The sequence below is a fragment of the Oryx dammah genome, unplaced genomic scaffold (assembly GCF_014754425.2).
Source record: "Oryx dammah isolate SB20612 unplaced genomic scaffold, SCBI_Odam_1.1 HiC_scaffold_8, whole genome shotgun sequence".
Taxonomy (NCBI): Eukaryota; Metazoa; Chordata; class Mammalia; order Artiodactyla; family Bovidae; genus Oryx; species Oryx dammah.
The window spans coordinates 23,775,536-23,800,528 of record NW_024070192.1 but is presented as its reverse complement, the minus strand read 5'-3'; the positions used below and the strand labels follow the sequence as shown (position 1 = coordinate 23,800,528).

At 46.8% G+C, this 24,993-nt stretch overlaps 1 protein-coding gene and 1 long non-coding RNA gene across 2 annotated transcripts in view; one reads left to right on the top strand and one right to left on the bottom strand.

The window, feature by feature from the left end:
• The window catches only part of SP2 (Sp2 transcription factor), a 30,463-nt gene extending 13,278 nt beyond the window's left edge, over positions 1-17,185 (bottom strand). The window contains exon 1 of the mRNA XM_040245570.1: positions 17,122-17,185. Coding sequence (XP_040101504.1) covers positions 17,122-17,128 — 7 coding nt within the window. The 5' untranslated portion in view covers positions 17,129-17,185. The remainder of the gene's footprint in view (positions 1-17,121) is intronic.
• A 2,557-nt stretch (positions 17,186-19,742) lies between these two features.
• LOC120867269 lies at positions 19,743-21,387 on the top strand. Its single transcript, XR_005721836.1, has 2 exons — positions 19,743-19,892; positions 20,226-21,387. It is a non-coding gene; the product is annotated as an uncharacterized LOC120867269 (long non-coding RNA).
• Positions 21,388-24,993: the final 3,606 nt, after the last annotated feature.

Here is a 24,993-nt window from a genome sequence, read left to right as displayed (position 1 = left end):
TAACTGCTGCTTAACCAATCTGCACATTTCTGGGCCTCTGTGAGTTGTGTACAACTGTATTGGTACCAAGTGGCACCACTCTAACTACATGGGCTTAAGGCAACTTAATTCTGCACATTTAACTCATGGCACATTTGTGCAAAGTGATGGATGATGGCTCTTCAGAAGCCTCGGAAGACGTCACTGGACACTAGACACTGCAGGGTGGGTGTGCAGAACTCAAGGAGCCAGGGTGTCAAATCTGTGCTGAACGTAGACTGACAGCAGCAACTGAGGTTCAGTCAACTTTCCCCCCAGCAAATGATGCTGTTGATTTTATTGGCTTTTCTTTAGTTATTGAATTAATTTTATAGGAACTACATCTATGAACTGATAAACAGATTGTTACACATAATTAAGTAAGGTTGCAGCCTTACAGTGTAAACAACCTAAGTTGACTGAAAAAACATCTTCCCTTTAGAGCAGTGTTTAAACTATTTAGACCATGAACCACAATCATAAAAACAATTTACATCAAGACCCAGTATATGCACATACACCCCCCCACATACTTCCCTGTCCTGTGCTCATGCAATAAGAATTTCCTGAAATAAAATTTGCCCTCGCTACATGTGATGGGCTTTGATATTTTTCTATTCTATTTCATTTTTTTAAATGCCAGTTGTGACTCACTAAATTGGTTTTGTGCCCTACAGGCTGGAAACATGGCTTCAAAGCAGTCTATCCACCACCCAAGTTAGGGAAACCATGCAAAAGATCTAGAAGGCAAATTAACTTTATGGATGTCACAAAACTGAGGATTGTAAACACAATGGGTGTCTGTACCAGGGTTCAAAGAGAACTTTAAAAAACCGGTGTGTGCAGTGCTCAAGAGCATGAGGCTCCAGACCGAAATGGGCGTTCAGACTGCGGGACGGCTGGGGCCTTCCTCTCCCAGCCTCAGTGCACCACCTGTAAAACAGAGGTAAGGTCATCCTGACACGATTCTAGGAGGCGTCAGTAATGAGAAATATTGAGCCTAGAGTGGGGAATCAATAAATGGTGGTTTAAACTTTGAAGTTGAGTAAACACTGCATTTGAGTTAAGAAAAAAAAAAAAAATCGCATGCACATAGGACAGGAAGACAGAGCTTAACCATGTTTCTCATGTGAAAAAGCCCCAGTGGTTTTGACTCAAAGTTATATGGGAAGCAACAGAACCTAGATGTGGTTGCCAAAAAAGCTACTGCGATCTTGGACTGCATTTCCCAAAGTTCAGTCATAGAAAATAATAGTCCTCGTCTGCTCTGTACTGGCCCCGCCTGGAGTGTCGGGTTCTGTCCTGAGGGATGTTTTGAAAGAGGGATTTTCAAGCGGAGCTTGAGGGCAGCTGTGGTGGTGTCCACCAGGACATTTATTCCAGACATGTACTGAATGAGAAGAACCAAGACTTTGGGGTGGAAATTTCAGCTTTCCAAAGGGGAGAACTTTCAAACACTGGGATCAGTTGCCTCTTGAGGTAATGGTCTCCCTTCTCTGGAGTCATTTACCCAGAGGCAGGATGTGTGTCCCTCCGGTGGGGTGGGAAGGTGGATGAAATGATCTGATCTGAAAATTTAAATGCTTTTATAATCCTCAAACCTCACTGCCGATAAAAACACAGGATGAGTTGGTTGCTGGCAGGGCTGGGAAGGGCAGGCAGGGCTCTTCCAGGAGGCTCCCCTGAGCTCACGTTCACTTAGCTAAAAATGGTGAATGACTCTCCCTCTGACATCCCCTGTTATGAAACAGGAGGACACCAGAAAAGGATACAGTGCAAACAAAATGAAAACTGGCCCAGCGCTTATTCACCTCCCTTTCCCATCTCTCTCCCTCTGCGGTCATTAGCACCCTGGAGTCAAAGTGTCTAGAGATTCCGCTGGGCTGACTGGCTTTTCAGTTAGGAAGTTACAGCAGAGTCCTGACGCCACTGCAGAATGACATCCCAGGATGTGGCAGGGAGATGAGTCTCCATTTTGGTTGTCCAGCTCCACAGCCCAGGGGCCACAAAGCTCTGTGAGACTCTAGGAGAGAAACCACTGGTTTGAGATCTAGAGGAGTATTTCAGGGGCCGGCCGGAGAGGAAAATGAAACCAACCAAGATGGTGCAGGGAGAATGCCCTCAGTCTGTGCTGGCATCAGGACTCTGCTGTAACTTTCCCCTTTCCCTGGCTCATGAAGTTTTATGGTGATTTGCTCTACCAGCAATTGCAGCTGTCTTAGGCTCCAAGGAAAATTTCCAAGGCTGTCACACAAGGCTTCCAGGCAGGGGTTGGGGGTTGTTCAGTGCCTGACGGGTCCACTCTTGATCTTCCTTTTCCCTATACTGGAAACCAACTTAATTCCAATTTAAAACTGTGAATGTCCCAGATCTGGATGAACATACGATGGTTCATCTCTACCTCCATCCCTCCAGCTGCAGCTTCCTCACTCCTTGGCCAAACTTAGTGGAAAAGCTGCCAGCACCCTGCTGTCCCACTCCTTTCTCACCTGCTCACTTGGACTTTCACCCCAGGTCTCTGCTGATACTGCACTTGCCAGGCCACCAAGGCCCTCCTCATTGTTAAATCCAACAGACCCCTGACCCTTTGACCATTCCCTCCTCTTGAAATCCCCACAGATTTTCTCCTACCTCTCCAGCCACCTCTTCCCTTTGTGGGCTCCTTTCGCCATTCCTTCAGTACGGATGTTCCTCACTATCATCTTTCCCACCCAACACCCATTCCAGGGGTGACTGTGCCCACTCACATGGCTTCAAGTACCTTTCCCAGGCTGATGAGCCCCAGGTTTATGAATGGGCTACACATCTCCCTTCTGAGCGGTGAACCAGTACCTCTAGCCCTCTGTGGGCTTTTCACCTGGGTTGGCCACAGAACTGCAAATGCCGAGCTGTTACCTGGGCCCATTCTCTCCCTGACCTGCTCATCCCGTCACCATGGGCCTCCTTTCAGATCCCTGAAGAGCCTCCATCTCTTCCCTATTCTCATCCCTGCCCTGTCCTTGCTCAGAACTCTTTCTTCTCTCTTCACTAGCTAACACGACTCACCCTTCAGACCTCAGGTTGTTTTTTTTTTCCCCTCAAAAGCCCACTGTGTAAAAGGCATGTCATTTCCTCGGAGAGGCCTTTGAGGAGCCTTGACGTGAGGTTAACTCCTCTGGTAACTCACCATGCATTAAATCATTATGGGCTTAACGTCTCTCTTCCACACTCACGGAAATCAGGGGGCTTAGGTCTGTTTTCACTGCTGAGCCGCTACATCAAGCCTATTACACAGCACAGTGACACCAGTGCCTGGAGGCTGAATGGATAATAAATATTTCTGGTTAACCAGCCCCTTCTGGTACTTCCAATCACAACGAAACCAGAGCTCCATCCTCATCACCACCCAATCATCAAGTCCTCCTGGGTCTGCCTCCTAAATATGAATCTCTCTCCATCTGCCTTATGCTAGAGTTAACCACCTTCAGCCCAGCCCGAAATACAGCCCAAAGCCTTCAAGATGGCTCCCTAGCCTCTAATCCAACCTCCACAGTCTTGTCTGAAATATCTTTTAAAATGTAAATTCACTCAACTACTCCCCCAGATTAAATCCTTCAATCAGTTTAGTTCAGTTGTGTCTAACTCTTTGCAACCCCATGAATCGCAGCACGCCAGGCCTCCCTGTCCATCACCAACTCCCAGAGTTTACTAAAACTCACGTCCATCGAGTCAGTCATGCCATCCAGCCATCTCATCCTCTGTCGTCCCCTTCTCCTCCTGCTCCCAATCCCTCTCAGCATCAGGGTCTTTCCCAATGAGTCAACTCTTCGCATCAGGTGGCCAACTAGAGTTTTAGCTTTAGCATCAACCCTTCCAATGAACACCCAGGACTGATCTCCTTTAGGATGGACTGGTTGGATCTCCTTGCAGTCCAAGGGACTCTCTCAAGAGTCTTCTCCAACACCACAGTTCAAAAGCATCAATTCTTCGGCACTCAGCATTCTTCACAGTCCAACTCTCACATCCATACATGACCACTGGAAAAACCACAGCCTTGACTAGACAGACCTTTGTTGGCAAAGTAATGTCTCCGCTTTTTAATATGCTATCTAGGATGGTCATAACTTTCCTTCCAAGGAGTAAGCATCTTTTAATTTCATGGCTGCAGTCACCATCTGCAGTGATTTTGGAGCCCCCCAAAATAAAGTCTGACACTGTTTCCACTGTTTCCCCATCTATTTCCCATGAAGTGATGGGACCAGATGCCATGATCTTTGTTTTCTGAATGTTGAGCTTTAAGCCAACTTTTTCACTCTCCTTTCACTTTCATCAAAAGGATTTTGAGTTCCTCTTCACTTTCTGCCATAAGGGTGGTGTCATCTGCATATCTGAGGTTATTGATATTTCTCCGGGCAATCTTGATTCCAGCTTGTGTTTCTTCCAGCCCAGCGTTTCTCATGATGTACTCTGCATAGAAGTTAAATAAGCAGGGTGACAATACACAGCTTTGACGTACTCCTTTCCCTATTTGGAACCAGTCTGTTGTTCCGTGTCCAGTTCTTTTTTTTTTTTTTCAACTCTTAATTAATTTTTTAATGAGAGTGGAAATTGAAAAGGAAGTCAGGGGGAGTATGCATAATAAAATCAACAGAAACCGTGTCCAGTTCTAACCGTTGCTTCCTGACCTGCATATCGGTTTCTCAAGAGGCAGGTCAAGTGGTCTGGTATTCCCATCTCTTTCAGAATTTTCCACAGTTTATTGTGATCCACACAGCCAAGGGCTCAGCATAGTCAGTAAAGCAGAAATAGATGATTTTCTGAACTCTTGCTTTTTCGATGATCCAGCAGATATTGGCAATTTGATCTCTTGTTCCTCTGCCTTTTCTAAAACCAGATTGAACATCTGGAAGTTCACGGTTCACGTATTGCTGAAGCCTGGCTTGGAGAATTTTGAGCATTACTTTACTAGCATGTGAGATGAGTGCAATTGTGCGGTAGTTTGACCATTCTTTGGCATTGCCTTTCTTTGGGATTGGAATGAAAACTGACTTTTTCCAGTCCTGTGGCCACTGCTGAGTTTTCCAAATTTGCTGGCTCGTTGAGTGCAGCACTTTCACAGCATCATCTTTCCGGATTTGAAATAGCTCAACTGGAATTCCATCACTTCCACTAGCTTTGTTTGTAGTGATGCTTTCTAAGGCCCACTTGACTTCACATTCCAGGATGTCTGGCTGTAGGTGAGTGATCACACCATCGTGATTATCTGGGTCGTGAAGCTCTTTTTTGTACAGTTGTTCTGTGAATTCTTGCCACCTCTTCTTAATATCTTCTGCTTCTGTTAGGTCCATACCATTTCCGTCCTTTATCGAGCCCATCTTTGCATGAAATGTTCCCTTGGTATCTCTAATTTTCTTGACGAGATCTCTAGTCTTTCCCATTCTGTTGTTTTCCTCTATTTCTTTGCATCAATCGCTGAGGAAGGCTTTCTTATCTCTCCTTGCTATTCTTTGCACTCTGCATTCAGATGCTTATATCTTTCCTTTTCTCCTTTGCTTTTCGCTTCTCTTCTTTTCACAGCTATTTGTAAGGCTTCCTCAGACAGCCATTTTGCTTTTTTGCATTTCTTTTTCTTGGGGATGGTCTTGATCCTTGTCTCCTGTACAATGTCACAAACCTCCATAGTCCATAGTTCATCAGGCACTCTGCCTATCAATTTAGTCCCTTAAATCTATTTCTCACTTCCACCGTATAATCATAAGGGATTTGATTTAGGTCATACCTGAGTGGTCTAGTGGTTTTCTCTACTTTTTTCAATTTAAGTCTGAATTTGCCAATAAGGAGTTCATGATCTGAGCCACAGTCAGCTCAGATGAATTTAACTCAGATGACCATTATATCTACTATAATTATGATCATTATATCTCTATATAGTCAGCAAAAAAATCCTTCAATAGTTTAGGCCAAAACAAGCCGCCCCTCCCTGACCACCTCCCCCTCCCCCACCCCCAACCTCTCCCACTTTATCTCTTGCCCTTTCAACTCTCTCCACAAACATTTCCTTTTTTTCCACTTCAGGAACTACAACACATTCTCACCTGGAAGGAATCCCTTAGAAGAAATGAAGTAGCCATCATGGTCAACAAGAGTCTGAAATGCAGCACTTGGATGCAATCTCAAAAACAACAGAATAATCTCTGTTCGTTTCCAAGGCAAACCATTCAATATCACGGTAATCCAAACCTATGCCCCAACCAGTAACGCTGAAGAAGCTGAAACTGAACGGTTCTATGAAGACCTACAAGACCTTTTAGAACTAACACCCCAAAAAGATGTCCTTTTCATTACAGGGGACTGGAATGCAAAAGTAGGAAGTCAAGAAACACCTGGAGTCACAGGCAAATCTGGCCTTGGGAGTACAGAATGAAGTAGAGCAAAGGCTAATAGAGTTTTGCCAAGAGAACGCACTGGTCATAGCAAACACCCTCTTCCAACAACACATGAGAAGACTCTACACCTGGACGTTGCCAGATGGTCAACACCAAAATCAGACTGATTATATTCTTTGCAGCCAAAGATGGAGAAGCTCTATATAGTCAGCAAAAAAAATCCTTCAATAGTTTAGGCCAAAACAAGCCACCCCTCCCTGACCACCTCCCCCTCCCCCGCCCCCAACCTCTCCCACTTTATCTCTTGCCCTTTCAACTCTCTCCACAAACATTTCCGTTTTTTCCACTTCAGGAACTGCAACACATTCTCACCGGGAACCTAAGCACACTCTCTCCCATGTGTCTGGCCAACTCCAGCCCTTCTTCAGAGCTCATGTGTAGCCCTCCTGACATCTGGGGCAAGTGCTCCCCGCGTGGGGCAAGTGCCGCTGCTCTGTGCCAGTGTATATGCGCCATGGCACCTTCACGCAACTTCCCCCGGCAACAGGGCAGGGAGCGCAGCTCCTCTAGAGCTCTTTCCATAGGCTGCCCCAGGGAGCACCACGTAACAGAAGAGGCTTCAGAAGAGGCTTCAGACGGGGCCCTGGAGCCCTGCCCACCAGACTGGGGGTTGTTTCACTGGTCTTTCACTTGAGAATACTACTCTTGAGCCAGGGGATGAGAGAGAAGGGAAACAAAGAAACACCACAACTGAGAAAGAACTTGGCTCAAATTCCACAGCCAGGCCTTGGGGGTACTTGGTTTTTACTGCGTCCTGGGGTCTTACCACCCCAGCTATGGCTTTCTTGGCTGTCTGCGATGGTATTTCCCCTAGAGGAATTTCACTCTGTGCAAACAGTTCTTCTGTTGGCTATTTTGGTCAGCTCACCTGGGCCTGAAGCCAGCAACAGTTCCTAGGCCCAGTCCAGTTGCCTAGCCTGGAAGAATTCAGAGCTGGTAAGGGAAAGACTACACCATAGCTGGTTTTAAGAAACTAAGCTGGACCTCAAAGGGAGCTGAGAATGGACTGAGACAGAGAAAGGATCAAGAAAGACTCTAAAATACTCTGAGCAAAAATCCAACAATTAGAATAATCATATAAAAGAGATCCATAACAGTAGAAGGAATTTCATTGATTTTCATGAAGAGAGTAGTTCCAGGTGTGGCTATTGCTAGAGGCAAGTAAAGATTGCACATCCTGTCTCCACCCACTTATTGAGCCCTCTAGTCTTCTCCCAAGTTTGTCAGAAGCCTCAGCCACAATTTCATCAAGACAACTCCCTTTATCAGCCAAGATCGGTACTTCTCTCCTTATCGAACAAAACTCCTCGCAACAGCCACTGTACTTGCTGTCCCTCATTGCTCTCCTTCCAGTCTTTCTTGAACCTGTTCCAGCCAGGTTGCCCCTTTCTATCCACACCACAAAAATCACCCCCACCACCAGGGACCTCCACTTTGCCAGGTTGGATGGTTAATTCTTAGATCTAGGCTTGTGTTATCTGACAGTTGGCCCCTCTTCCTCCTTGAAATAACATCTTCACTTGGCTTGCAGGGTGGCCTCTTACCCCTCTGGCTGCTGCTTCTGAGATTCCTTGGCTGGGTCTCTCTCTCAAATTCTAAATGCTTAGTCTGCTCCAGGGCTCAGTCTTAGGTACTGTTTTTTTTTTTTTTTTTTTCTGTCTACACCTGTTTGCTGGGGGATTTCATCTAGTCTCATAGCTTTAGAAACCAATAATATATATAGGTTCACACAGACCTAGTCGGCGCTTCCCTGGTGGCTCAGTGCTAAAGAATCTGCCTGGAATGCAGGAGATACAGGTTCGATCACTGAGTCGGCAAGATCCCCTGGAGAATATGGCAACCCACTCCAGTATTCTTGCCTGGAAAATCCCATGGACAGAGAAATCTGATGGGCTATGGTACATGGGATTGCAAGAGTCGGACACAACTTAGTGACTAAACCACCACAGTCCTGATGACTCCTAAACATATCTTCAGATTTGTATATCTTGACTGCCTACTGTTATCTCCACTTGAATGTACTGGTAAGCAACTCAAACGTGCCCTAGCCCCAAAGAGGGCTCCTGTTAGCTCCCCAATTCTGTGCCTCCTTCAAACTTCCCCAAGGCAGTGAATGGAACTCCACTTTTTCAGCTATTCAGCCCTAAAACCTTGGGAGTCATCCTCGATCTTTCTTTTTTCCACTCTGTGTTAGTTGCTCAGTCCTGTTGGATTCTTTTGTGTCCTCATGGACTGTAGCCTGCCAGGCTCCTCTGTCCATGGAATTTTCCAGGCAAGAATACTGGAATGGGTAGCCATTCCCTTCTCCAGGGGATCTTCCCGACCCAGGGACTAAACCCGGGTCTCTGCATTACAGGCAGATTCTCTACTGTCTTAGTCACTAGGGAAGCCCACTCTCTACCTGTCAAGAAACACTTGAGCTCTATCTTCAAAATATATACAGAATCTGACTGCTTTCACAACCACTTCTTTTTATCACCCAGGTTCAGGTCCCCATCATCTCTCGCTTGGATAACTGTGAAAGTCTCCTAGCTGGGCTTCTGACTTTGTCCCTGCTGGTTTTATTCTCAACCAGCATCCAGAGACCCATCAAGCTTAAATGCAATCCTGTTACTCCTCTGCTCGGAGTCCCTAATACATACTATCTCCCAGGCAAATTAAGAGTCAAAGTCCACACCATGACACATAAGGAGTCCATGTGACCTCTCTGACTTAGCCGTCACTCTCTCTCACTTACCGCTTAGGCCATGCTGGCCTCCCTGCTATTCCAGTACATGCCAGCTAGGGCCCCTCTTCAGGCCCTTTGTACTCACTGTTCTCTCTGTTTGAGTTCTCACCCCCAGCCCCGTCTCCCCTCCCCAGATTGTTGTTGTTTAGTCGCTAGGTCTTGTCCAACTCTTTACGACCCCATGACCTCCCCAGATTATGCCTGGCTCAATCCCTCCCCTCCCTCCTTCAGGGTTTTCTCAAACTCCCTTCTCTGACAACCCTGTGTACACCACACCCCTCATGTTCTCCCGTCCTCTATTCAGTTTTCCCCTTAGCACTTCTTATTGTCTGATATCTGCTAGTTACTTAATGCCTTCTACCAGATGTACCTTCCTTACCTACTGGCAAGGAAGATGCCTTCATACATATATTTGTTGGGTGGATGAATGAATGAATCCTGGAGGCTGCAGAGCAGGAGAGCGTGAGTAGAATCTAAGAACCGAAGGAAAAACCTGCAGATCTGCATATCCTGGCACTAGGTGCTGGCATCCACTCACCAGGTCAGCTCAGCCGATCCAATCATAGAAGGAACTCAACTCTGCCAGTCACTTCACATGGGACAAGAGTCTGTGTGTGGACCAGCACAGTCGAGTCTTTCTCCTGGACAGAAACCTCAGACATGCACCTCATCACCACACACCAGGTGCCGCATCTCAATCCCTCTTTCAATGAACAGGTACTGGGGAGAAATTCTTTCCCAAGTGGAGTTAAGATGATGCGGGTCCCTGCTATCTGAAGACCTCGTCTGTCTCCACCCTGCAGCTCTCTCCTGAAAATGGGACCACATCATTTGCTAGCTCGCAACCTATCAGACTGGAAGGGACCCTAGAGAAGTGAGTGGGGACACAGGACGGCCAGCAGGGGATGGTGAGAAAGAGTCCCAGGAAACGGTACAAAAATACTGGGCCTCAGAACTCTGCCAAAAACAGGAAAGAAGAAACCAAGACAGACTTTTTCCCCTCTAAAGAATATCATTATGTACAAACTTTATGTACATGCTTTCTCTGCTTTGTCACATTTGTGAGTCACTCTGTTCATTCATCCTGGACACAACTGGTTAAAGTTAGTGGTGACTTCATTTCCCCTGGGACGAGAGAGTCACCATTTATTTTTCTGATGGCTGGGAAATGTTTTGGTCTGTTCTGAGGCTAGTCTGAGAAGACTTCCAGTTAGACACTAGCTGGGGGCAGAAACAGTCCACATCCAATCACATGGCCCTGCCTGCCGTCTCTTCCTCCCTATTTACACCCTCTGAAAGGCAGCTTTGTGGTTCCACCGAGTCCCCTAGGAGAGATAACAAACACCCCACAGAGGAAGCTCTAGAAAGAGGATATTTGGAAGTGTGCAGGCCAGTGCCTGCTGCTTTCTGAGCCGTTTTCACTGCGTGGCTGAGATGAAGAGACCACCTAACAGCTTCAATCATGGCTTGGGGACAGATGCATCCAGTGAGGTGGGGCTTCTGGCTAGAGACAGCATGCAGTGCTGATGCTGAAACAAACTGTAGCTCAGGGAAATGAGATGGGCAAAGGGAGGATTCAGTTGGGTCTGAAAGCACCTTCTTCCTGTGGCAAACAGCTCTGACATCTTAGCGTTGCTTGGAGTTGCTAACAGAGGGTAAACTGAGAAGCAGCAAAACTGAGCACTTTTGTTCTTTCTACTCCTCTGCTCCTGAGCAGTACTCATCTCCCAAGAGCATGCCAGATTGAAGGCCAAGCTGTGGGGGCCTCAAAATATACAGGAAGAGCAGTGGAAGTGGCAGTGTCCCCAGGCTGCCAGAGCTGATTCAGCTTGCTTCTGGGCTCTCTTCTCACCTTGAGTGAGGCAATACAAAAACCTGTTTTCCATCTCGGAATCCTGTCAACTGGAACAAATCCACCAGTGAGAGCATCTCCACAAGGGCAATCTCTAACCCTTTCCTACTCAAACAGATAGTGCCCTTGAATTAGTACTGCCCCATGTTTTTACCTTCTTTATTCATCTTTCCAACCTAGCTTCAACAGACAACTGACAGCAAAGTGAGACCTCCCCACCCTGAGGTCTCCAAGAGAATGCTGCTAGCCAAGAAAAGATCTGATAACCGAAAAAGTAGTTCTTAACAGAGAAGTGACTTTGAACTATGTTTCAGAAATACAAAGATCTAAGTGCTGACTCTGGGTAGAAGGGAATAAAGAAAAAGTTCTTCTTCCTTCCTTCAATAGAAGGAAGTCACTAGAGGAGATGCATGTGGATTCAAAACAAAAGCAAAGCAAAACAAAAAAGCATCAACAAATGCATTCCACAACGATATCCACTTCTTAGCCCATCTTGGCTTCCAGCCCAGCTAGTTTAGAACTTGCTGGGAAGACATTCACAAATCCAGTTAAGCTGCTCAAAGGGAAACTCCAGATATAACACCCAATACACTAATAAGAAAATACTAGAGTGCCTCCAAATAGATTTTGCTGTAAGTCTGCAGCTCACGAAGTTTCAGATTGGACAATTTAATCATTTAAACTCAAAAGTACTCATCTCTACGTTTTCTGATACTCTTACACCTTTTAAAGCAGTTCTCTGCACCTTCATTCTGTGGCCATTGTCTATCTCCTGCAAAATAATTCCTAAAATTTTCAATCTCTCGACATAAAGCTTCCAATTTGTGTGTTGACAGAGAACAAAGGAGGTAACATTAAATCTTAGAAGAATATCTTACATTTCATCATAGAAATGTGGGTGAGCAAGGTCTATAAGATTGCTAAACCCAAGCCAACACTAGGGTCTACTGGTTAGCTGCAACAAGCTTAAATGTTTTCAAAAAGGCCTTGGTTGGGCAATCCTTGCGTAAAGCAAGCTTGTGAATGATCATATACCTATAGCGAAAGCAACTGTTTAGGCTACAAGAGTCTGTGCAACTTCTCCAAAACGCTACTATTCGCCAACAGAAGAACTAGCAATTTGAAGGCCAAAGATATCAAAATGAATTGTCCTCTCTGCTGTTATGCTAGGAGGCTCCTTTACCCAGACATTTGCCAGAATCTTCTTAACACTTCTTCTCTCCTCTGACAGGCCTGCAGAGGCCCAAACTTAATAGAATCTAAGAGAAAAGAGCCTATCGGTCTATAAGAAGCCAAATAGTGAGGCCAAGCTCTTCCTCCTGGCGTGAGTTCTCCCTGCAGGGCTGTGAAGTGACACTCCAGTGATGAACTGACTCTACTTGGGTCTCCTTGACAAAGAGACCATGTCTTTACAAGCCTAGCCCAGGGGGTTCATAATTACGTCAGACCAGCTTTTTTTTTTTTCCCCTCATTGTTGCTGCTTTTAAACAAAGGGGTTAAGCCTCTGTACAACCTAGTGGAAGAACAAGAATTTGAAAACTTGCCAATCCCTCCAGCCAACGAGAATTCATTTCCAACAGGTATTAATGCCTGTTAGAAGCCACTGGTCTGACAGAATGTGGTCCACTGGAGAAGGGAATGGCAAACCACTTCAGTATTCTTGCCTTGAGAATCTCATGAACAGTATGAAAAGGCAAAATGATAGGATACTGAAAGGGGAACTCCCCAGGTCGGTAGGTGCCCAATATGCTACTGGAGATCAGTGGAGAAATAACTCCAGAAAGAATGAAGGGATGGAGCCAAAGCAAAAAAAAATACCCAGTTGTGGATGCGACTGGTGATAGAAGCAAGGTCCGATGCTGTAAAGAGCAATATTGCATAGGAACCTGGAATGTCAGGTCCATGAATCAAGGCAAATTGGAAGTGGTCAAACAGGAGATGGCAAGAGTGAACGTTGACATTCTAGGAATCAGCAAACTAAAATGGACTGGAATGGGTGAATTTAACTCAAATGACCATTATATCTACTACTGTGGGCAGGAATCCCTTAGAAGAAATGGAGTAGCTATCATGGTCAAAAAAAAAAAGAGTCCAAAACGCAGTATTTGGATGCAATCTCAAAAATGACAGAATGATCTCTGTTCATTTCCAAGGCAAACCATTCAATATCACGGTGATCCAAGCCTATGCCCTAATCAGTAACGCTGAAGAAGCTGAAGTTGAACGGTTCTATGAAGACCTATAAGGCCTCTTAGAAGTAACACCCAAAAAAGATGTCCGTTTCATTACAGGGGACTGGAATGCAAAAGTAGGAAGTCAAGAAACACCTGGAGTCACAGGCAAATCTGGCCTTGGAGTATGGAATGAAGTAGGGCAAAGGCTAATAGAGTTTTGCCAAGAAAATGCACTGGTCATAGCAAACACCCTCTTCCAACACAAGAGAAGACTCTACCCATGGACATCACCAGATGGTCAACACCGAAATCAGACTGATTATATTCTTTGCAGCCAAAGATGGAGAAGCTCTATACAGTAAGCAAAACCAAGACTGGGAGCTGACTGCGGCTCAGATCATGAACTCCTTATTGGCAAATTCAGACTTAAATTGAAGAAAGTAGGAAAAACCACTAGACCATTCAGGTATGACCTAAATCAAATCCCTTATGATTATATAGTGGAAGTGAGAAATAGATTTAAGGGACTAGATCTGATAGAGTGCCTGATGAACTATGGACAGAGGTTCATGACATTGTACAGGAGACAGGGATCAAGACCATCCCCAAGAAAAAGAAATGCAAAAAAGCAAAATGGCTGTCTGAAGAGGCCTTACAAATAGCTGTGAAAAGAAGAGAAGCGAAAAGCAAAGGAGAAAAGGAAAGATATAAGCATCTGAATGCAGAGTTCCAAAGAATAGCAAGGAGAGATAAGAAAGCCTTCCTCAGCGATCAATGCCAAGAAATAGAGGAAAACAACAGAATGGGAAAGACTAGAGATTTCTTCAAGAAAATTAGAGATACCAAGGGAACATTTCATGCAAAGATGGGCTTGATAAAGGACAGAAATCCTATGGACCTAACTTGAGCTATTTCAAATCCTGAAAGATGATGCTGTGAAAGTGCTGCACTCATTATGCCAGCAAATTTGGGAAACTCAGCAGTGGTCACAGGACTGCAAAAGGTCAGTTTTCATTCCAGTCCCAAAGAAAGGCAATGCCAAAGAACGCTCAAACTACCGCACTACTGCACTCATCTCACGCGCTAGTAAAGTAATGCTCAAAATTCTCCAAGGCTTCAGCAATACGTGAACCGTGAACATCCAGATGTTCAATCTGGTTTTAGAAAAGGCAGAGGAACCAGAGATCAAATTGCCAACATCTGCTGGATCATGGAAAAAGCAAGAGTTCCAGAAAAACATCTATTTCTGCTTTACTGACTATGCCATCACAATAAACTGTGGAAAATTCTGAAAGAGATGGGAATACCAGACCACCTGACCTGCCTTTGAGAAACCGATATGCAGGTCAGGAAGCAACAGTTAGAACTGGACATGGAACAGACTGGTTCCAAATAGGAAAAGAAGTACGTCAAGGCTGTATATTGTCACCCTGCTTATTTAACTTCTATGCAGAATACATCATGAGAAACGCTGGGCTGGAAGAAACACAAGCTGGAATCAAGATTGCCGGGACAAATATCAATGACCTCAGATATGCAGATGACACCACCCTTATGGCAGAAAGTGAAGAGGAACTCAAAAGCCTCTTGATGAAAGTGAAAGAGGAGAGTGAAAAAGTTGACCTAAAACTCAACATTCAGAAAACAAAGATCATGGCATCTGGTGCCATCACTTCATGGGAAATAGATGAAGAAACAGTGGAAACAGTGTCAGACTTTATTTTTGGGGGCTCCAAAATCACTGCAGATGGTGACTGCAGCCATGAAATTAAAAGACGCTTACTCCTTGGAAGGAAAGTTATGACCAATCTAGACAGCATATTGAAAAGTAGAGATGTTACTTTTACAACAAAGGTCCGTCTAGTCAAGGCTATGGTTTTTCCAGTGGTCATGTATGGATGTGAGTTGGACTGTGAAGAAAGCTGAGCGCCGAAGAATTGATGCTTTTGAACTGTGGTGCTGGAAAAGACTCTTGAGAGTCCCTTGGACTGCAAGGAGATCCAACCAGTCCATGCTAAAGGAGATCAGTCCTGGGTATTCATTGGAAGGGTTGATGCTGAAGCTGAAACTCCAATACTCTGGTCACCTCATCCGAAGAGCTGACTCATTGGAAAAGACCCTGATGCTGGGAGGGATTGGGGGCAGGAGGAGAAGGGGACGACAGAAGATGAGATGGCTGGATGGCATCACCGACTTGATGGGCATGAGTTTGAGTGAACTCCGGGAGTTGGTGATGGACAGGGAGGCCTGGCATGCTGTCATTCATGGGGTTGCAAAGAGTCAGACATGACTGAGTGACTGAACTGAACTGAGAAGCCACTGGAACACTGACATCATCAGCCCAATTGATAGGCTGTCTGACAGATTCGCCCCCTTCATCACACACAAGAATTTAAAACAAAACAAGACACTGCAGTTATATTCGTTATTGCAGACAACAGGTTTCTTTATGCTATCAAATCTAAATTACTCCTATGGTGTGGATTCTACATTCATTCCCTTCAAAGCCTCTCTATGAGCTGGCCAGCACCCTAAATGTTCTAGCCTGAAAAATCTTAATCCAAAATACCCACTCAACACTTAGTCCTCCACTGTCATACTTAATGCCTTCTGAGGTACAGCATGCAAGTTTCGGGCATGCCAGTGTACTGCCCAACAGTCATCACTCTTCTGTCTGCAATGAAACCCGTGTAATGGGTGACCATGGGTCAATTCACTGTTTAAAGCGGATTCAGCAGCTCCTCCCTCCCTTTCTCTAAGAAATCAACAAATAAGTGAGCAAGGAGTAGTCTCAGAAGAAGACACAAACTTCGGGATAATATGCACTGAGAAAAGCCAGACTGAGTCCCCCTGGATCAAGTTAATTAAGAAACAATTAAACATGACAGTATCTTGGAATCAAAACCAAGGAATGCCGTGAGGACAAGTTTCTCAATTGCTCGGAGGAGAAGACACAATTCCTTTTCATCTAAAATTAGAAAGCCACCCGGAACATAAGCCAAGAAGCATGGGTAGAAGGCTGAGAATCATAAGCTAGCAATGAGAATGGAGGTGGGGTGGAGGAAGAAAGGAAATACCAATTTTGTTTTACTTCTTCTGTCATTCATTAGGTTTGCTCCTGGCCTTTGGGATTCGGCAGTTCCAACCTCCCCACCCCCAAGGGATATCAGGCAACAGGCTGGGAGTTCTGTCCACAAGTTCTTAAACGTCTCACAATTCTGCTAAGCGTTGACACATTATCTAGCTGGAAGCTCAAAGATGCAAGTGAAAATATTAAAAGGTTTCTGCCCACTCCTCAGTCTAAGGCGAGAGGTCATCTACTTTGGGAGCGCCCTAGTGTCCTCACACCATCTCTAGACTTTCTACCCAGAGAACTACGTTGGCTTCCACGCCCATCAGTGCCCATGTGTTGGCGCCGTCGGAATTTCAAGTATTCCCCCACCCCTCTCTGCAGTCGAGAGAACACTGAATCGCTGGTGGGCACTTAAGAGTCAGAATGCAAGAGGGTCCCGGAACACAGGACAAGCGCACAGGGAGCCCGACCGCCTCCTCAGAGCAGACCCAGGCAACGTCCCCGGGCCGAGAAACACTCAGGTGGGCCGGCGACCAGGCAGACGGGGTGCCAGGTTTGCCCTGGATGCCCGCTCCTCTCGCCAGCCCCGGAAGCGCCTCCCTCCCGCCTAGCGGGCTCCGAGGGGGCGGGGAGTCGAACGCCCCCTTCCGGGTGCCTCCGCCTGGCTGGCCAGCCCCGCTCCTCCTCCGGGCGGGAATCCTCCCTCCCCGCCCCTACCGGAGCCGGGCCCCGGCGCCAGGTCCGGCCCCAGGGGGGAACCCCCAGTCCAGGCTCCCTCTCCCTGCGGCCTCTGCCCGTCTTCCCGACCCTTGAGAGCCGGGAAGACCCCGCCGGCAGCGGTCAGGACCCACCGCTCATTACGACATCTTCCTCCCTGGCCTCCGCCGCCTCCGCCGCCACCGAGAGCCTGACACCGCCCGCCTAGCACCCGCCAATCCCGGAGCCCGCCACCGCCCGAGCGACGGCAGCGTTCACCAATAAGAGCTCGGTACATTGGGGACCGACAGCACTATCAACCAATCAAAGAGAGTCATCTAGAGCGACGTTGGCTTGGCCAATAGACCTGTGAAATGTCACTGACGGACGGTAGAGGGCACCAACCGGAAGCTTACTGAAGAATGAACGACATGTTCGCCAGCCAACTGAAGGGAGGCAAAGTCCCACCTACCAGGTGTTTGATGGACAGCAACAGGAAGCTAGATGGGGAGGGGCTTAGCTAAGGAGTGGTTTTGTATTGGTCGTGGTTGACCTTCCACCCACCTCTAATCCAGAAGATGAGTGATAGATCTGCCCTAAAGCCAATCAAAAGTCCTCAGGGTGAGGCCGACAAATGCCCTATAAATAGCATCTACTTTGAGCCTAAATCCAGCGTCGCCCTGGTGTGGTAGGGGCGTCTCGCTCTTCCGCTATTCAACTCGTTGCCTGGTGAGTTGAAAGCCACCAGCTTTTTATTCAATTTTTTACCTTTCATCGCTTCTGAAGAGGGAAGTGAGCCTCCAGGCGACTTTGTCAGTGAGACATTGGCGGCAGGCACAATAGCGGGAGTAGGGGCTGCGTGACACTTCTCAAAGTATTTTCACCGTCTCAGTTCACATCCCTCATGATCTTCACCTGGTTATTGTATCAACCTGCCAACGTGGGTATCAGAATCACCTGAAGCTCTCTCAAAGACTCTAGGACTGCCTCTCGTGTCCGGCGCACGACAGAAATATGCATTCTAACGAGCGCCTCTGGTGGACAGAATTGGCCTCTGCCCCCACTTACCTCCTTGAATGAAGCGCTGTGAGTACAGCACTTGGCAGGCGCGACCTGGGTAGGTTTCTCTTCCCTGTAAGATGTGTAACTTTGGAACGCGTTAGTGAGAAGGAATCCACTCTGGTGTCAGACCAGCCTGGGTTCGAAACTCTCACGGCCTACTTACAAGAGAGGCAGGGTGCCGAAACTCCGTGCATCTTATGTCCTCATCTGTGAAATGAGGCTGCTCACACCTACACCTTACAGCAGGACTTTCCTTTTTTTTTTTTTAATCATAACCCCACAGTGAGAAAATCATTTGCATTCTTACCCAGTACACTTACACTCCTGTGAGTGGATGATAAAATTTTACAAAAACAATACTTACCCTTCCTACCATGATCCATTGACGTTTTCTGTCCTGTCCAATCTTTTTCTTTCTTCCCTCCCTTTCTCCCTCTCCTTTTTTAAAAAAAAAAATATTGAAATCTAGTTGATTTACAGTATTGTGTTAGTTTCAGGTGTATAGCACAGTGATTCAGATATATATATGTGTGAGTGTGTGTGTGTGTGTGTGTGTGCCTTTTCAGAAGGAATGTATTCCTTCTGAAATACATACACAGTGTGTGTGTATTCTTTTCCCTCATAGGTTACTACAAATTACTGAGTATAGTTCCCTATGCTATACAGTAGGTCCTTATTGGTTATCTATTTTATATATGCATGCATGTTCAGTCGCTGAGTTGTGTATGACTGCGACCCCATTGACCAGGCTCTTCTGTCTGTGGGATTCTCCAGGCAAGAATACTGGAGTGGGTTGCCATTTCCTTCTCCATGGGATCTTCTCAAACCAGGGATGAAACCCGCATCTACTGCATTGGCAGGCGGAGTCTTTACCACTGCACCACCAGGGAAGTTGTTATTTTATATATAGTAGTGAAAGTGTTAGTTGCTGAGTCATGCCCAATTCTTTGTGACCCCATGGACTGTAGCCCGTCGGGGCTCCTCTGTCCATGGAATTCTCCAGGCAAGAATACTTGAGTGGGTAGCCATTCCCTTCTCCAGGCAATCTTCCCAACCCAGGGATCATACCCAGGTCTCCTGCATTGCAGGCATTACCATCTGAGCCACCAGGGAAGCCCTGTTGTGTATATGTTAATCCCAACCTCCTATTTTATCCTTTCCCTTACTTTCTTTTCTTGATCATGGCTGGCAGTTTGAATAATATTATCATGAAGGGTTGATGTAATAAAATACAGAGCAGAATGCCCAGTATATTGTAATTATTGAATAATTGTTACTAGTCTCTTCCAGGCTACCCCTTTGAAAAAATAGGACTTCAAAAGAATTCATTTTTTCAGTTAAGATCCTTCATTGGCTCCCTTCGCCCTTCTAGATAAAAAGTCCATACTCCTTTCTAGGCAAACAATGGCCTTCACACTCTTTGTGTACCCTTCATGTTTCATCTCCCTCTGCCATCCTATTCTCTTTCCATAATCCTACCTTTTTGCCTCAAGAAAAGGTTCCACAGTTCCTAAACACATACTCATCCATTTCCTGTCTTACTTTTTCCTTCCTTTTTCCTGGTAAACTCCTATGCATCCTTCAAGAACCTGCTCAAAGTTTGATCTGCTAAGCCAGATCGTTTTCCTTCTCTGGGCTGTTCTTGGCACAGGCAAAGGGCTTCACTCTCTCACGCTGCATTACTCACTTTCATTCTTCTGACTTCTCTCCTAAACTGTGGGCTGCAGTGGAAGGTTTGAGGCCAGTACTAGAAGACTGGCAGGAAATATATGCTGAGCTAAAGAATGAATATTTGCATACAATTACATCTACATATGACTTGTTTATGTAGACCGTACAGTCTGTTCCCATGCCATTATTCAAGGTAAGATTGCTTCACTGTTGAGCCAAGGACTCCACCCGGGTTCCATGAGTCAACTACTTTAGGGTGCAGGGATTTGAGGGGTGAGGTGGGGTTGAATTTCCTGCTGGGCTACTGCCAGACCTCTTGTGAGATGAAAGCTGGGGCCGCTGTGCTTCTTCCACCCCAGAAGCCCTGTCATGAAGCTAGCAGAAACTTCTTCCACCCAGAAGCGGGAGGGATTTGCATATGTGGGTAGGGGGCAGGGTGCAAAAACTTCAAAGAAATTGGCAGCAGTTTTGAGTAGTTTAAATGGTTCTTTCCTTTAAAGACCACCATGTTTCTTGTTTCCACCAGAGGTACAGCTGAGGAAGGGGGCACCTGCTAAGGAGAAGACCCCCTTGTACTTTTGCCAGGACCCTTGGAGTCCTTGAGCCTCACTTACAACACACTAAAGCCATCACAGTTTCGCTTCCCACAGATCACTTCCTGCAGATGGCCCCCAGACTCTACAGAGAGGACAGGCAAGGTTGCCAGCTCCTAATGCCTGCTTTCCCCTGGGTGCTCTTTAGATTCACTAGAGATTGTTTAATAAATTCTAAACCATGGCCAAGAAAATCAGTATCTCTGAGGGTGCAGCCCTGGTGAGGGTATTAAGTTCCTCAGGTTATTCCAACAGGCAGCCAAATTAGAGAACTGCTGGTCAGCCCAAAGATGTTTTCTGGTGGGGGTCCTCAGGTAAACCACTATGAATAGTCTATAACCTTCACCTGTACCCATTCCTGTCCCTCCTCTTCCTGAGTTTCTCCCCTGCCCATCCTACCTGCTATGATCTCCACAGAGCCAGGGTGGACAGGTGGTTCCAGCTGCAGGTCTCAGCATCAACCAGGAGAAGAATCTCATCCATGGGTGCACCTGGACATAGCTTCTCCTTTGGTGATACCTGCCTTGTTTCCAACCACTTTCAGCCTCTTCCTGCTCTAAGTTGTCACTTTCTCCCCATTTCTAATTTGTAAAGTTAACCTGTTCTCCACCGCTAAAGTCCCTGTATTTCTTTTGTCCACCACAGCAGCTTGCACTCCCAGCACATTGCTTGATATAGAGTAAGGTACATGGTACATGCTTGTTGACTGACTGAATGACTGCATCTGGAGGAGTCCTTGGGCCTAGAAAAGAAAACAACGGTCTCAAAGGCCCTTGCTAAATCATCTAACTTCTGGGAAAACAAAATCGAACTTTTAAGTCCCGCCCTGATGCTCCAGGCCTCTACCCTGACACTCCAGTTGCATCTACCTGTTACTTATCACCTGCTGCCCAAAACCTCCCACCCCCTGTTCAACTACAAATGCCATCTCAACCAAAGATTACCCAAAACGTCCCGCCTGATAACGTTTCCCTTATCGCTTCCACAAACCTCCCTTTAAATGTGAAGCCTCCCTAATCCGTCTCGCGCTCAGCCTGGTTGTTAGGCCGACTGTCACCCCTTCTTGCCTGAATAAAGGTAACCTACCTCCGATGAGGTTGTCTCTTCTTTTCCGCCTCTGCCGGCACTACCTTACATTCTTGGTGCCGAAACCCAGGAGAGGGCGAGGCACTCATGTCTCTCTCTGGCTCTCGCTCGCTCTCCCTCTATTGTTTCCCCTTTTCCTGAAATCTGGAAATGTGAACTCACTTTCTGCCAGGGCTCATAAGTTCCCCTCAGGGACACCTAGTGCCCTTGTGAGTGGTACAAGCCTTGTCCTAAGGCTTTATTGGTGCTCTACGTACCCACAGGCCTCTGGCTCTATCCCCTTTTCTCTCTGACAACCTCTGGAATAGGGAACTGTTGCCATTCGACTGCTCTACACGCAACACCCCACTCAAGCCAGCCCCTGGATTAAGATAAGATCCGGACGGTGTTCTAGAGGCGCCCCAGAACCCAGTCCGCTCCGGGTCCAGGGGACCCCGGCCCAGGGCCACTCTAGGTGACAGTGAGGGACGCTCCACCTCGACACAGAGCTCTCTTCTCATAACGCCTATTATTATGGGTGACAACTCGAACTCCCATTGGGAGCCTCTGCTTGCCTTTCAATTATGGCATCTGGCCAGTCTGTCCCAAAAGATTCCCCTCTGGCCTGTGTTCTCAAAAATCTCAAACCGCTCTTACTCACAACTCAAAGCTAACCGTTTAAAACAACTCTATACGGATCTGGCCTCAATACCGATTGGACAGTCAAGACCACTGGCCTGAGTTTGGCACATTTGACTTTAACATTCTTAAAAACCTCACTGACTTCCTTAAACGGAATGGCAAGTGGTCAAAGGTCCCATATACCCAAGCCTTTTGGGCCCTTTGGAGCTGGCCCTCCCTATGTAAGGTGTGCTCCACCCACAAGGTCTTTCTATGCACCTTGCCTCCCAAACAAAAGGGCTCTTCTTCAGTTAACCCTCGGTGGTGACCTTCTGCACCCCTGGAGTTTGACCCCACTGACAGCCCCCTCCCTACCAGCCACACCTCTGACCCTCTCCTTCCCCCTCATCCAACTCACCTACTGACTCTGAAACCTCTCCTGACTCTCCCTCAACCTCACTACCCCATCTTCCTGACCCCTCCCCCACCGCCACAGGGTCAGTACATGTTTCCCCTGGGAGAGGTGGCAGGACCAGAGGGCCCCACCCGAGTCCACGTGACATTTTCATTGTCAGACATGAGCCAGATAGAAGAAAAGTTAGGATCATTTTCTGAAAATCTACCAGATACAGAAAAGAATTCCTGAGACTCTCCCAGACCTATAACCTCACATGGAATGACGTATATTATATCCTAAATGCCACTCTCACCCCAGATGAAAAGAACCGTATCTGGGAAGCAGTGAAAGCCCATGCCGATCCCTTATATAACCAAGACCGGGATAGCCCAGCTGCTGATGAGGCGGTGCCTCAGTTAGATCCCCGCTGGACGTACCAGCCCGGTGACCCAGGTATCAGGAGACTCAATCATATGACTACCTGCCTTCTAGAAGGAATGCAGAAAAATACTCCTATCCATGTCAGTTATGATAAAGTCAGGGAAGTCACCCAAGGGGCAGATGAAAATCCAGCCTTATTCTTGGCATGCCTCACAGAGGCAGTCTAGAAGTATACCAACCTAGATATCACCACCCCTGCTGGGTTACTCTACCTTCATGTTCAATTCATCAGGCGGTCCACCCCTGACATTAGACGCAAGCTTCGACAACTAGAGAAGGGCCCTGAGACCGCCCGCAAAGAGACCTTCTAGAAGTAGCCTTCAAGGTGTTCAATAATAGGAGGGGGCTACAAGAGAAAAAGACCATGAGAGAAGCTAAATATGCCTTTTTGGCGGCAGCAATTAGGGGAAGAGATCAGCCCGGCCCAAGTCATCTCAGACCAGGACTTAAGACCTGCCCCTTGGACCCTGCTTCCAATGCAACCAGTCAGCACACTGGGCAAAGACATGCCCAAACCCACCATCCTCCCCCCGACAAAAGCATACCCAAACTGTGGTTGATGGGGACACTGGAAAATGGACTGTCCCCAGGGATGCCCTGGCACTCCTGGGGAGGTCCCCACCTCCCAGACCTGGAGAGTGGAATGTCCACAGGGATGCCCTGGTGCCCCTGGAGAGATCCCCACTTCTCCCCGGAACCCCAGCCTAGCCCTACGAGAGTTGTTCCAGCCCCCCGGCCCATGTCCTGGACACAAGCTTGGAACTTAGGTTAGACAAGGTAGTGGCTGGTGAAAAGATCTCCTTTATAGTAGGCACTGGAGCCGCTTTCTCTCTCTTAATTTCCTACTGTAGCCCAACTCAAGACTCAGAACTCACAATAAAGGAGGTCTCTAGAGAAACCTATATGCAGGTCAGGAAGCAACAGTTAGAACTGGACATGGAACAACAGACTGGTTCCAAATAGGGAAAGGAGTACGTCAAGGCTGTATATTGTCACCCTGCTTATTTAACTTCTATGCAGAATACATCATGAGAAACGCTGGGCTGGAAGAAACACAAGCTGGACTCAAGATTGCCGGGAGAAATATCAATAACCTCAGATATGCAGATGACACCACCCTTATGGCAGAAAGTGAAGAGGAACTCAAAAGCCTCTTGATGAAAGTGAAAGAAGAGAGTGAAAAAGTTGGCTTAAAGCTCAACATTCAGAAAACGAAGATCTTGGCATTTGGTCCCATCACTTCATGGGAAATAGATGGGGAAACAGTGGAAACAGTGTCAGATCTTATTTTTGGGAGCTCCAAAATCACTGTAGATGGTGAATGCAACCATGAAATTAAAAGACGCTTACTCCTTGGAAGGAAAATTATGACCAACCTGGATAGCATATTCAAAAGCAGAGACATTACTTTGCCAACAAAGGTCCATCTAGTCAAGGCTATGGTTTTTCCAGTGGTCATGTATGGATGTGAGTTGGACTGTGAAGAAAGATGAGCACCGAAGAATTGATGCTTTTGAACTGTGGTGCTGGAAAAGACTCTTGAGAGTCCCTTGGACTGCAAGGAGATCCAACCAGTCCATGCTAAAGGAGATCAGTCCTGGGTGTTCATTGGAAGGACTGATTCTGAGGCTGAAACTCCAATACTTTGGCCACCTGATGTGAAGAGTTGACTCACTGGAAAAGACTCTGATGTTGGGAGGGATTGGGGGCAGGAGAAGGGGACGACAGAGGATGAGATGGCTGGATGGCATCACTGACTTGATGGACGTGAGTTTGGGTAAACTCCGGGAGTTGGTGATGGACAAAGAGGCCTTGCGTGCTGCAATTCATGGGGTCACAAAGAGTCGGACACGACTGAGCGACTGAACTGAACTGGAGTTCCCTTAAGGCCAAAAATCAGCCCTCCATTACTCTGTCAATTTGGATAATCGACCCTCATACACTCATTCCTCATAATGCTTCGGTGTCCCATGGCACTCCTAGGGAGAGATTTGTTATCCAAATTGGGGGTCTTTATTACCATACCCCCCCCGCCAATAGTGTCTCTATATTCTACATGCAGACGGCACCTGGACTGTCCCTATCCCTCACCCCTGACCTTCCTTTGGATCTACCCGCCCTAGACCCCCAAGTCTGGGACACTGATCACCCATCCGTAGCCAAACATCATCCCCCAC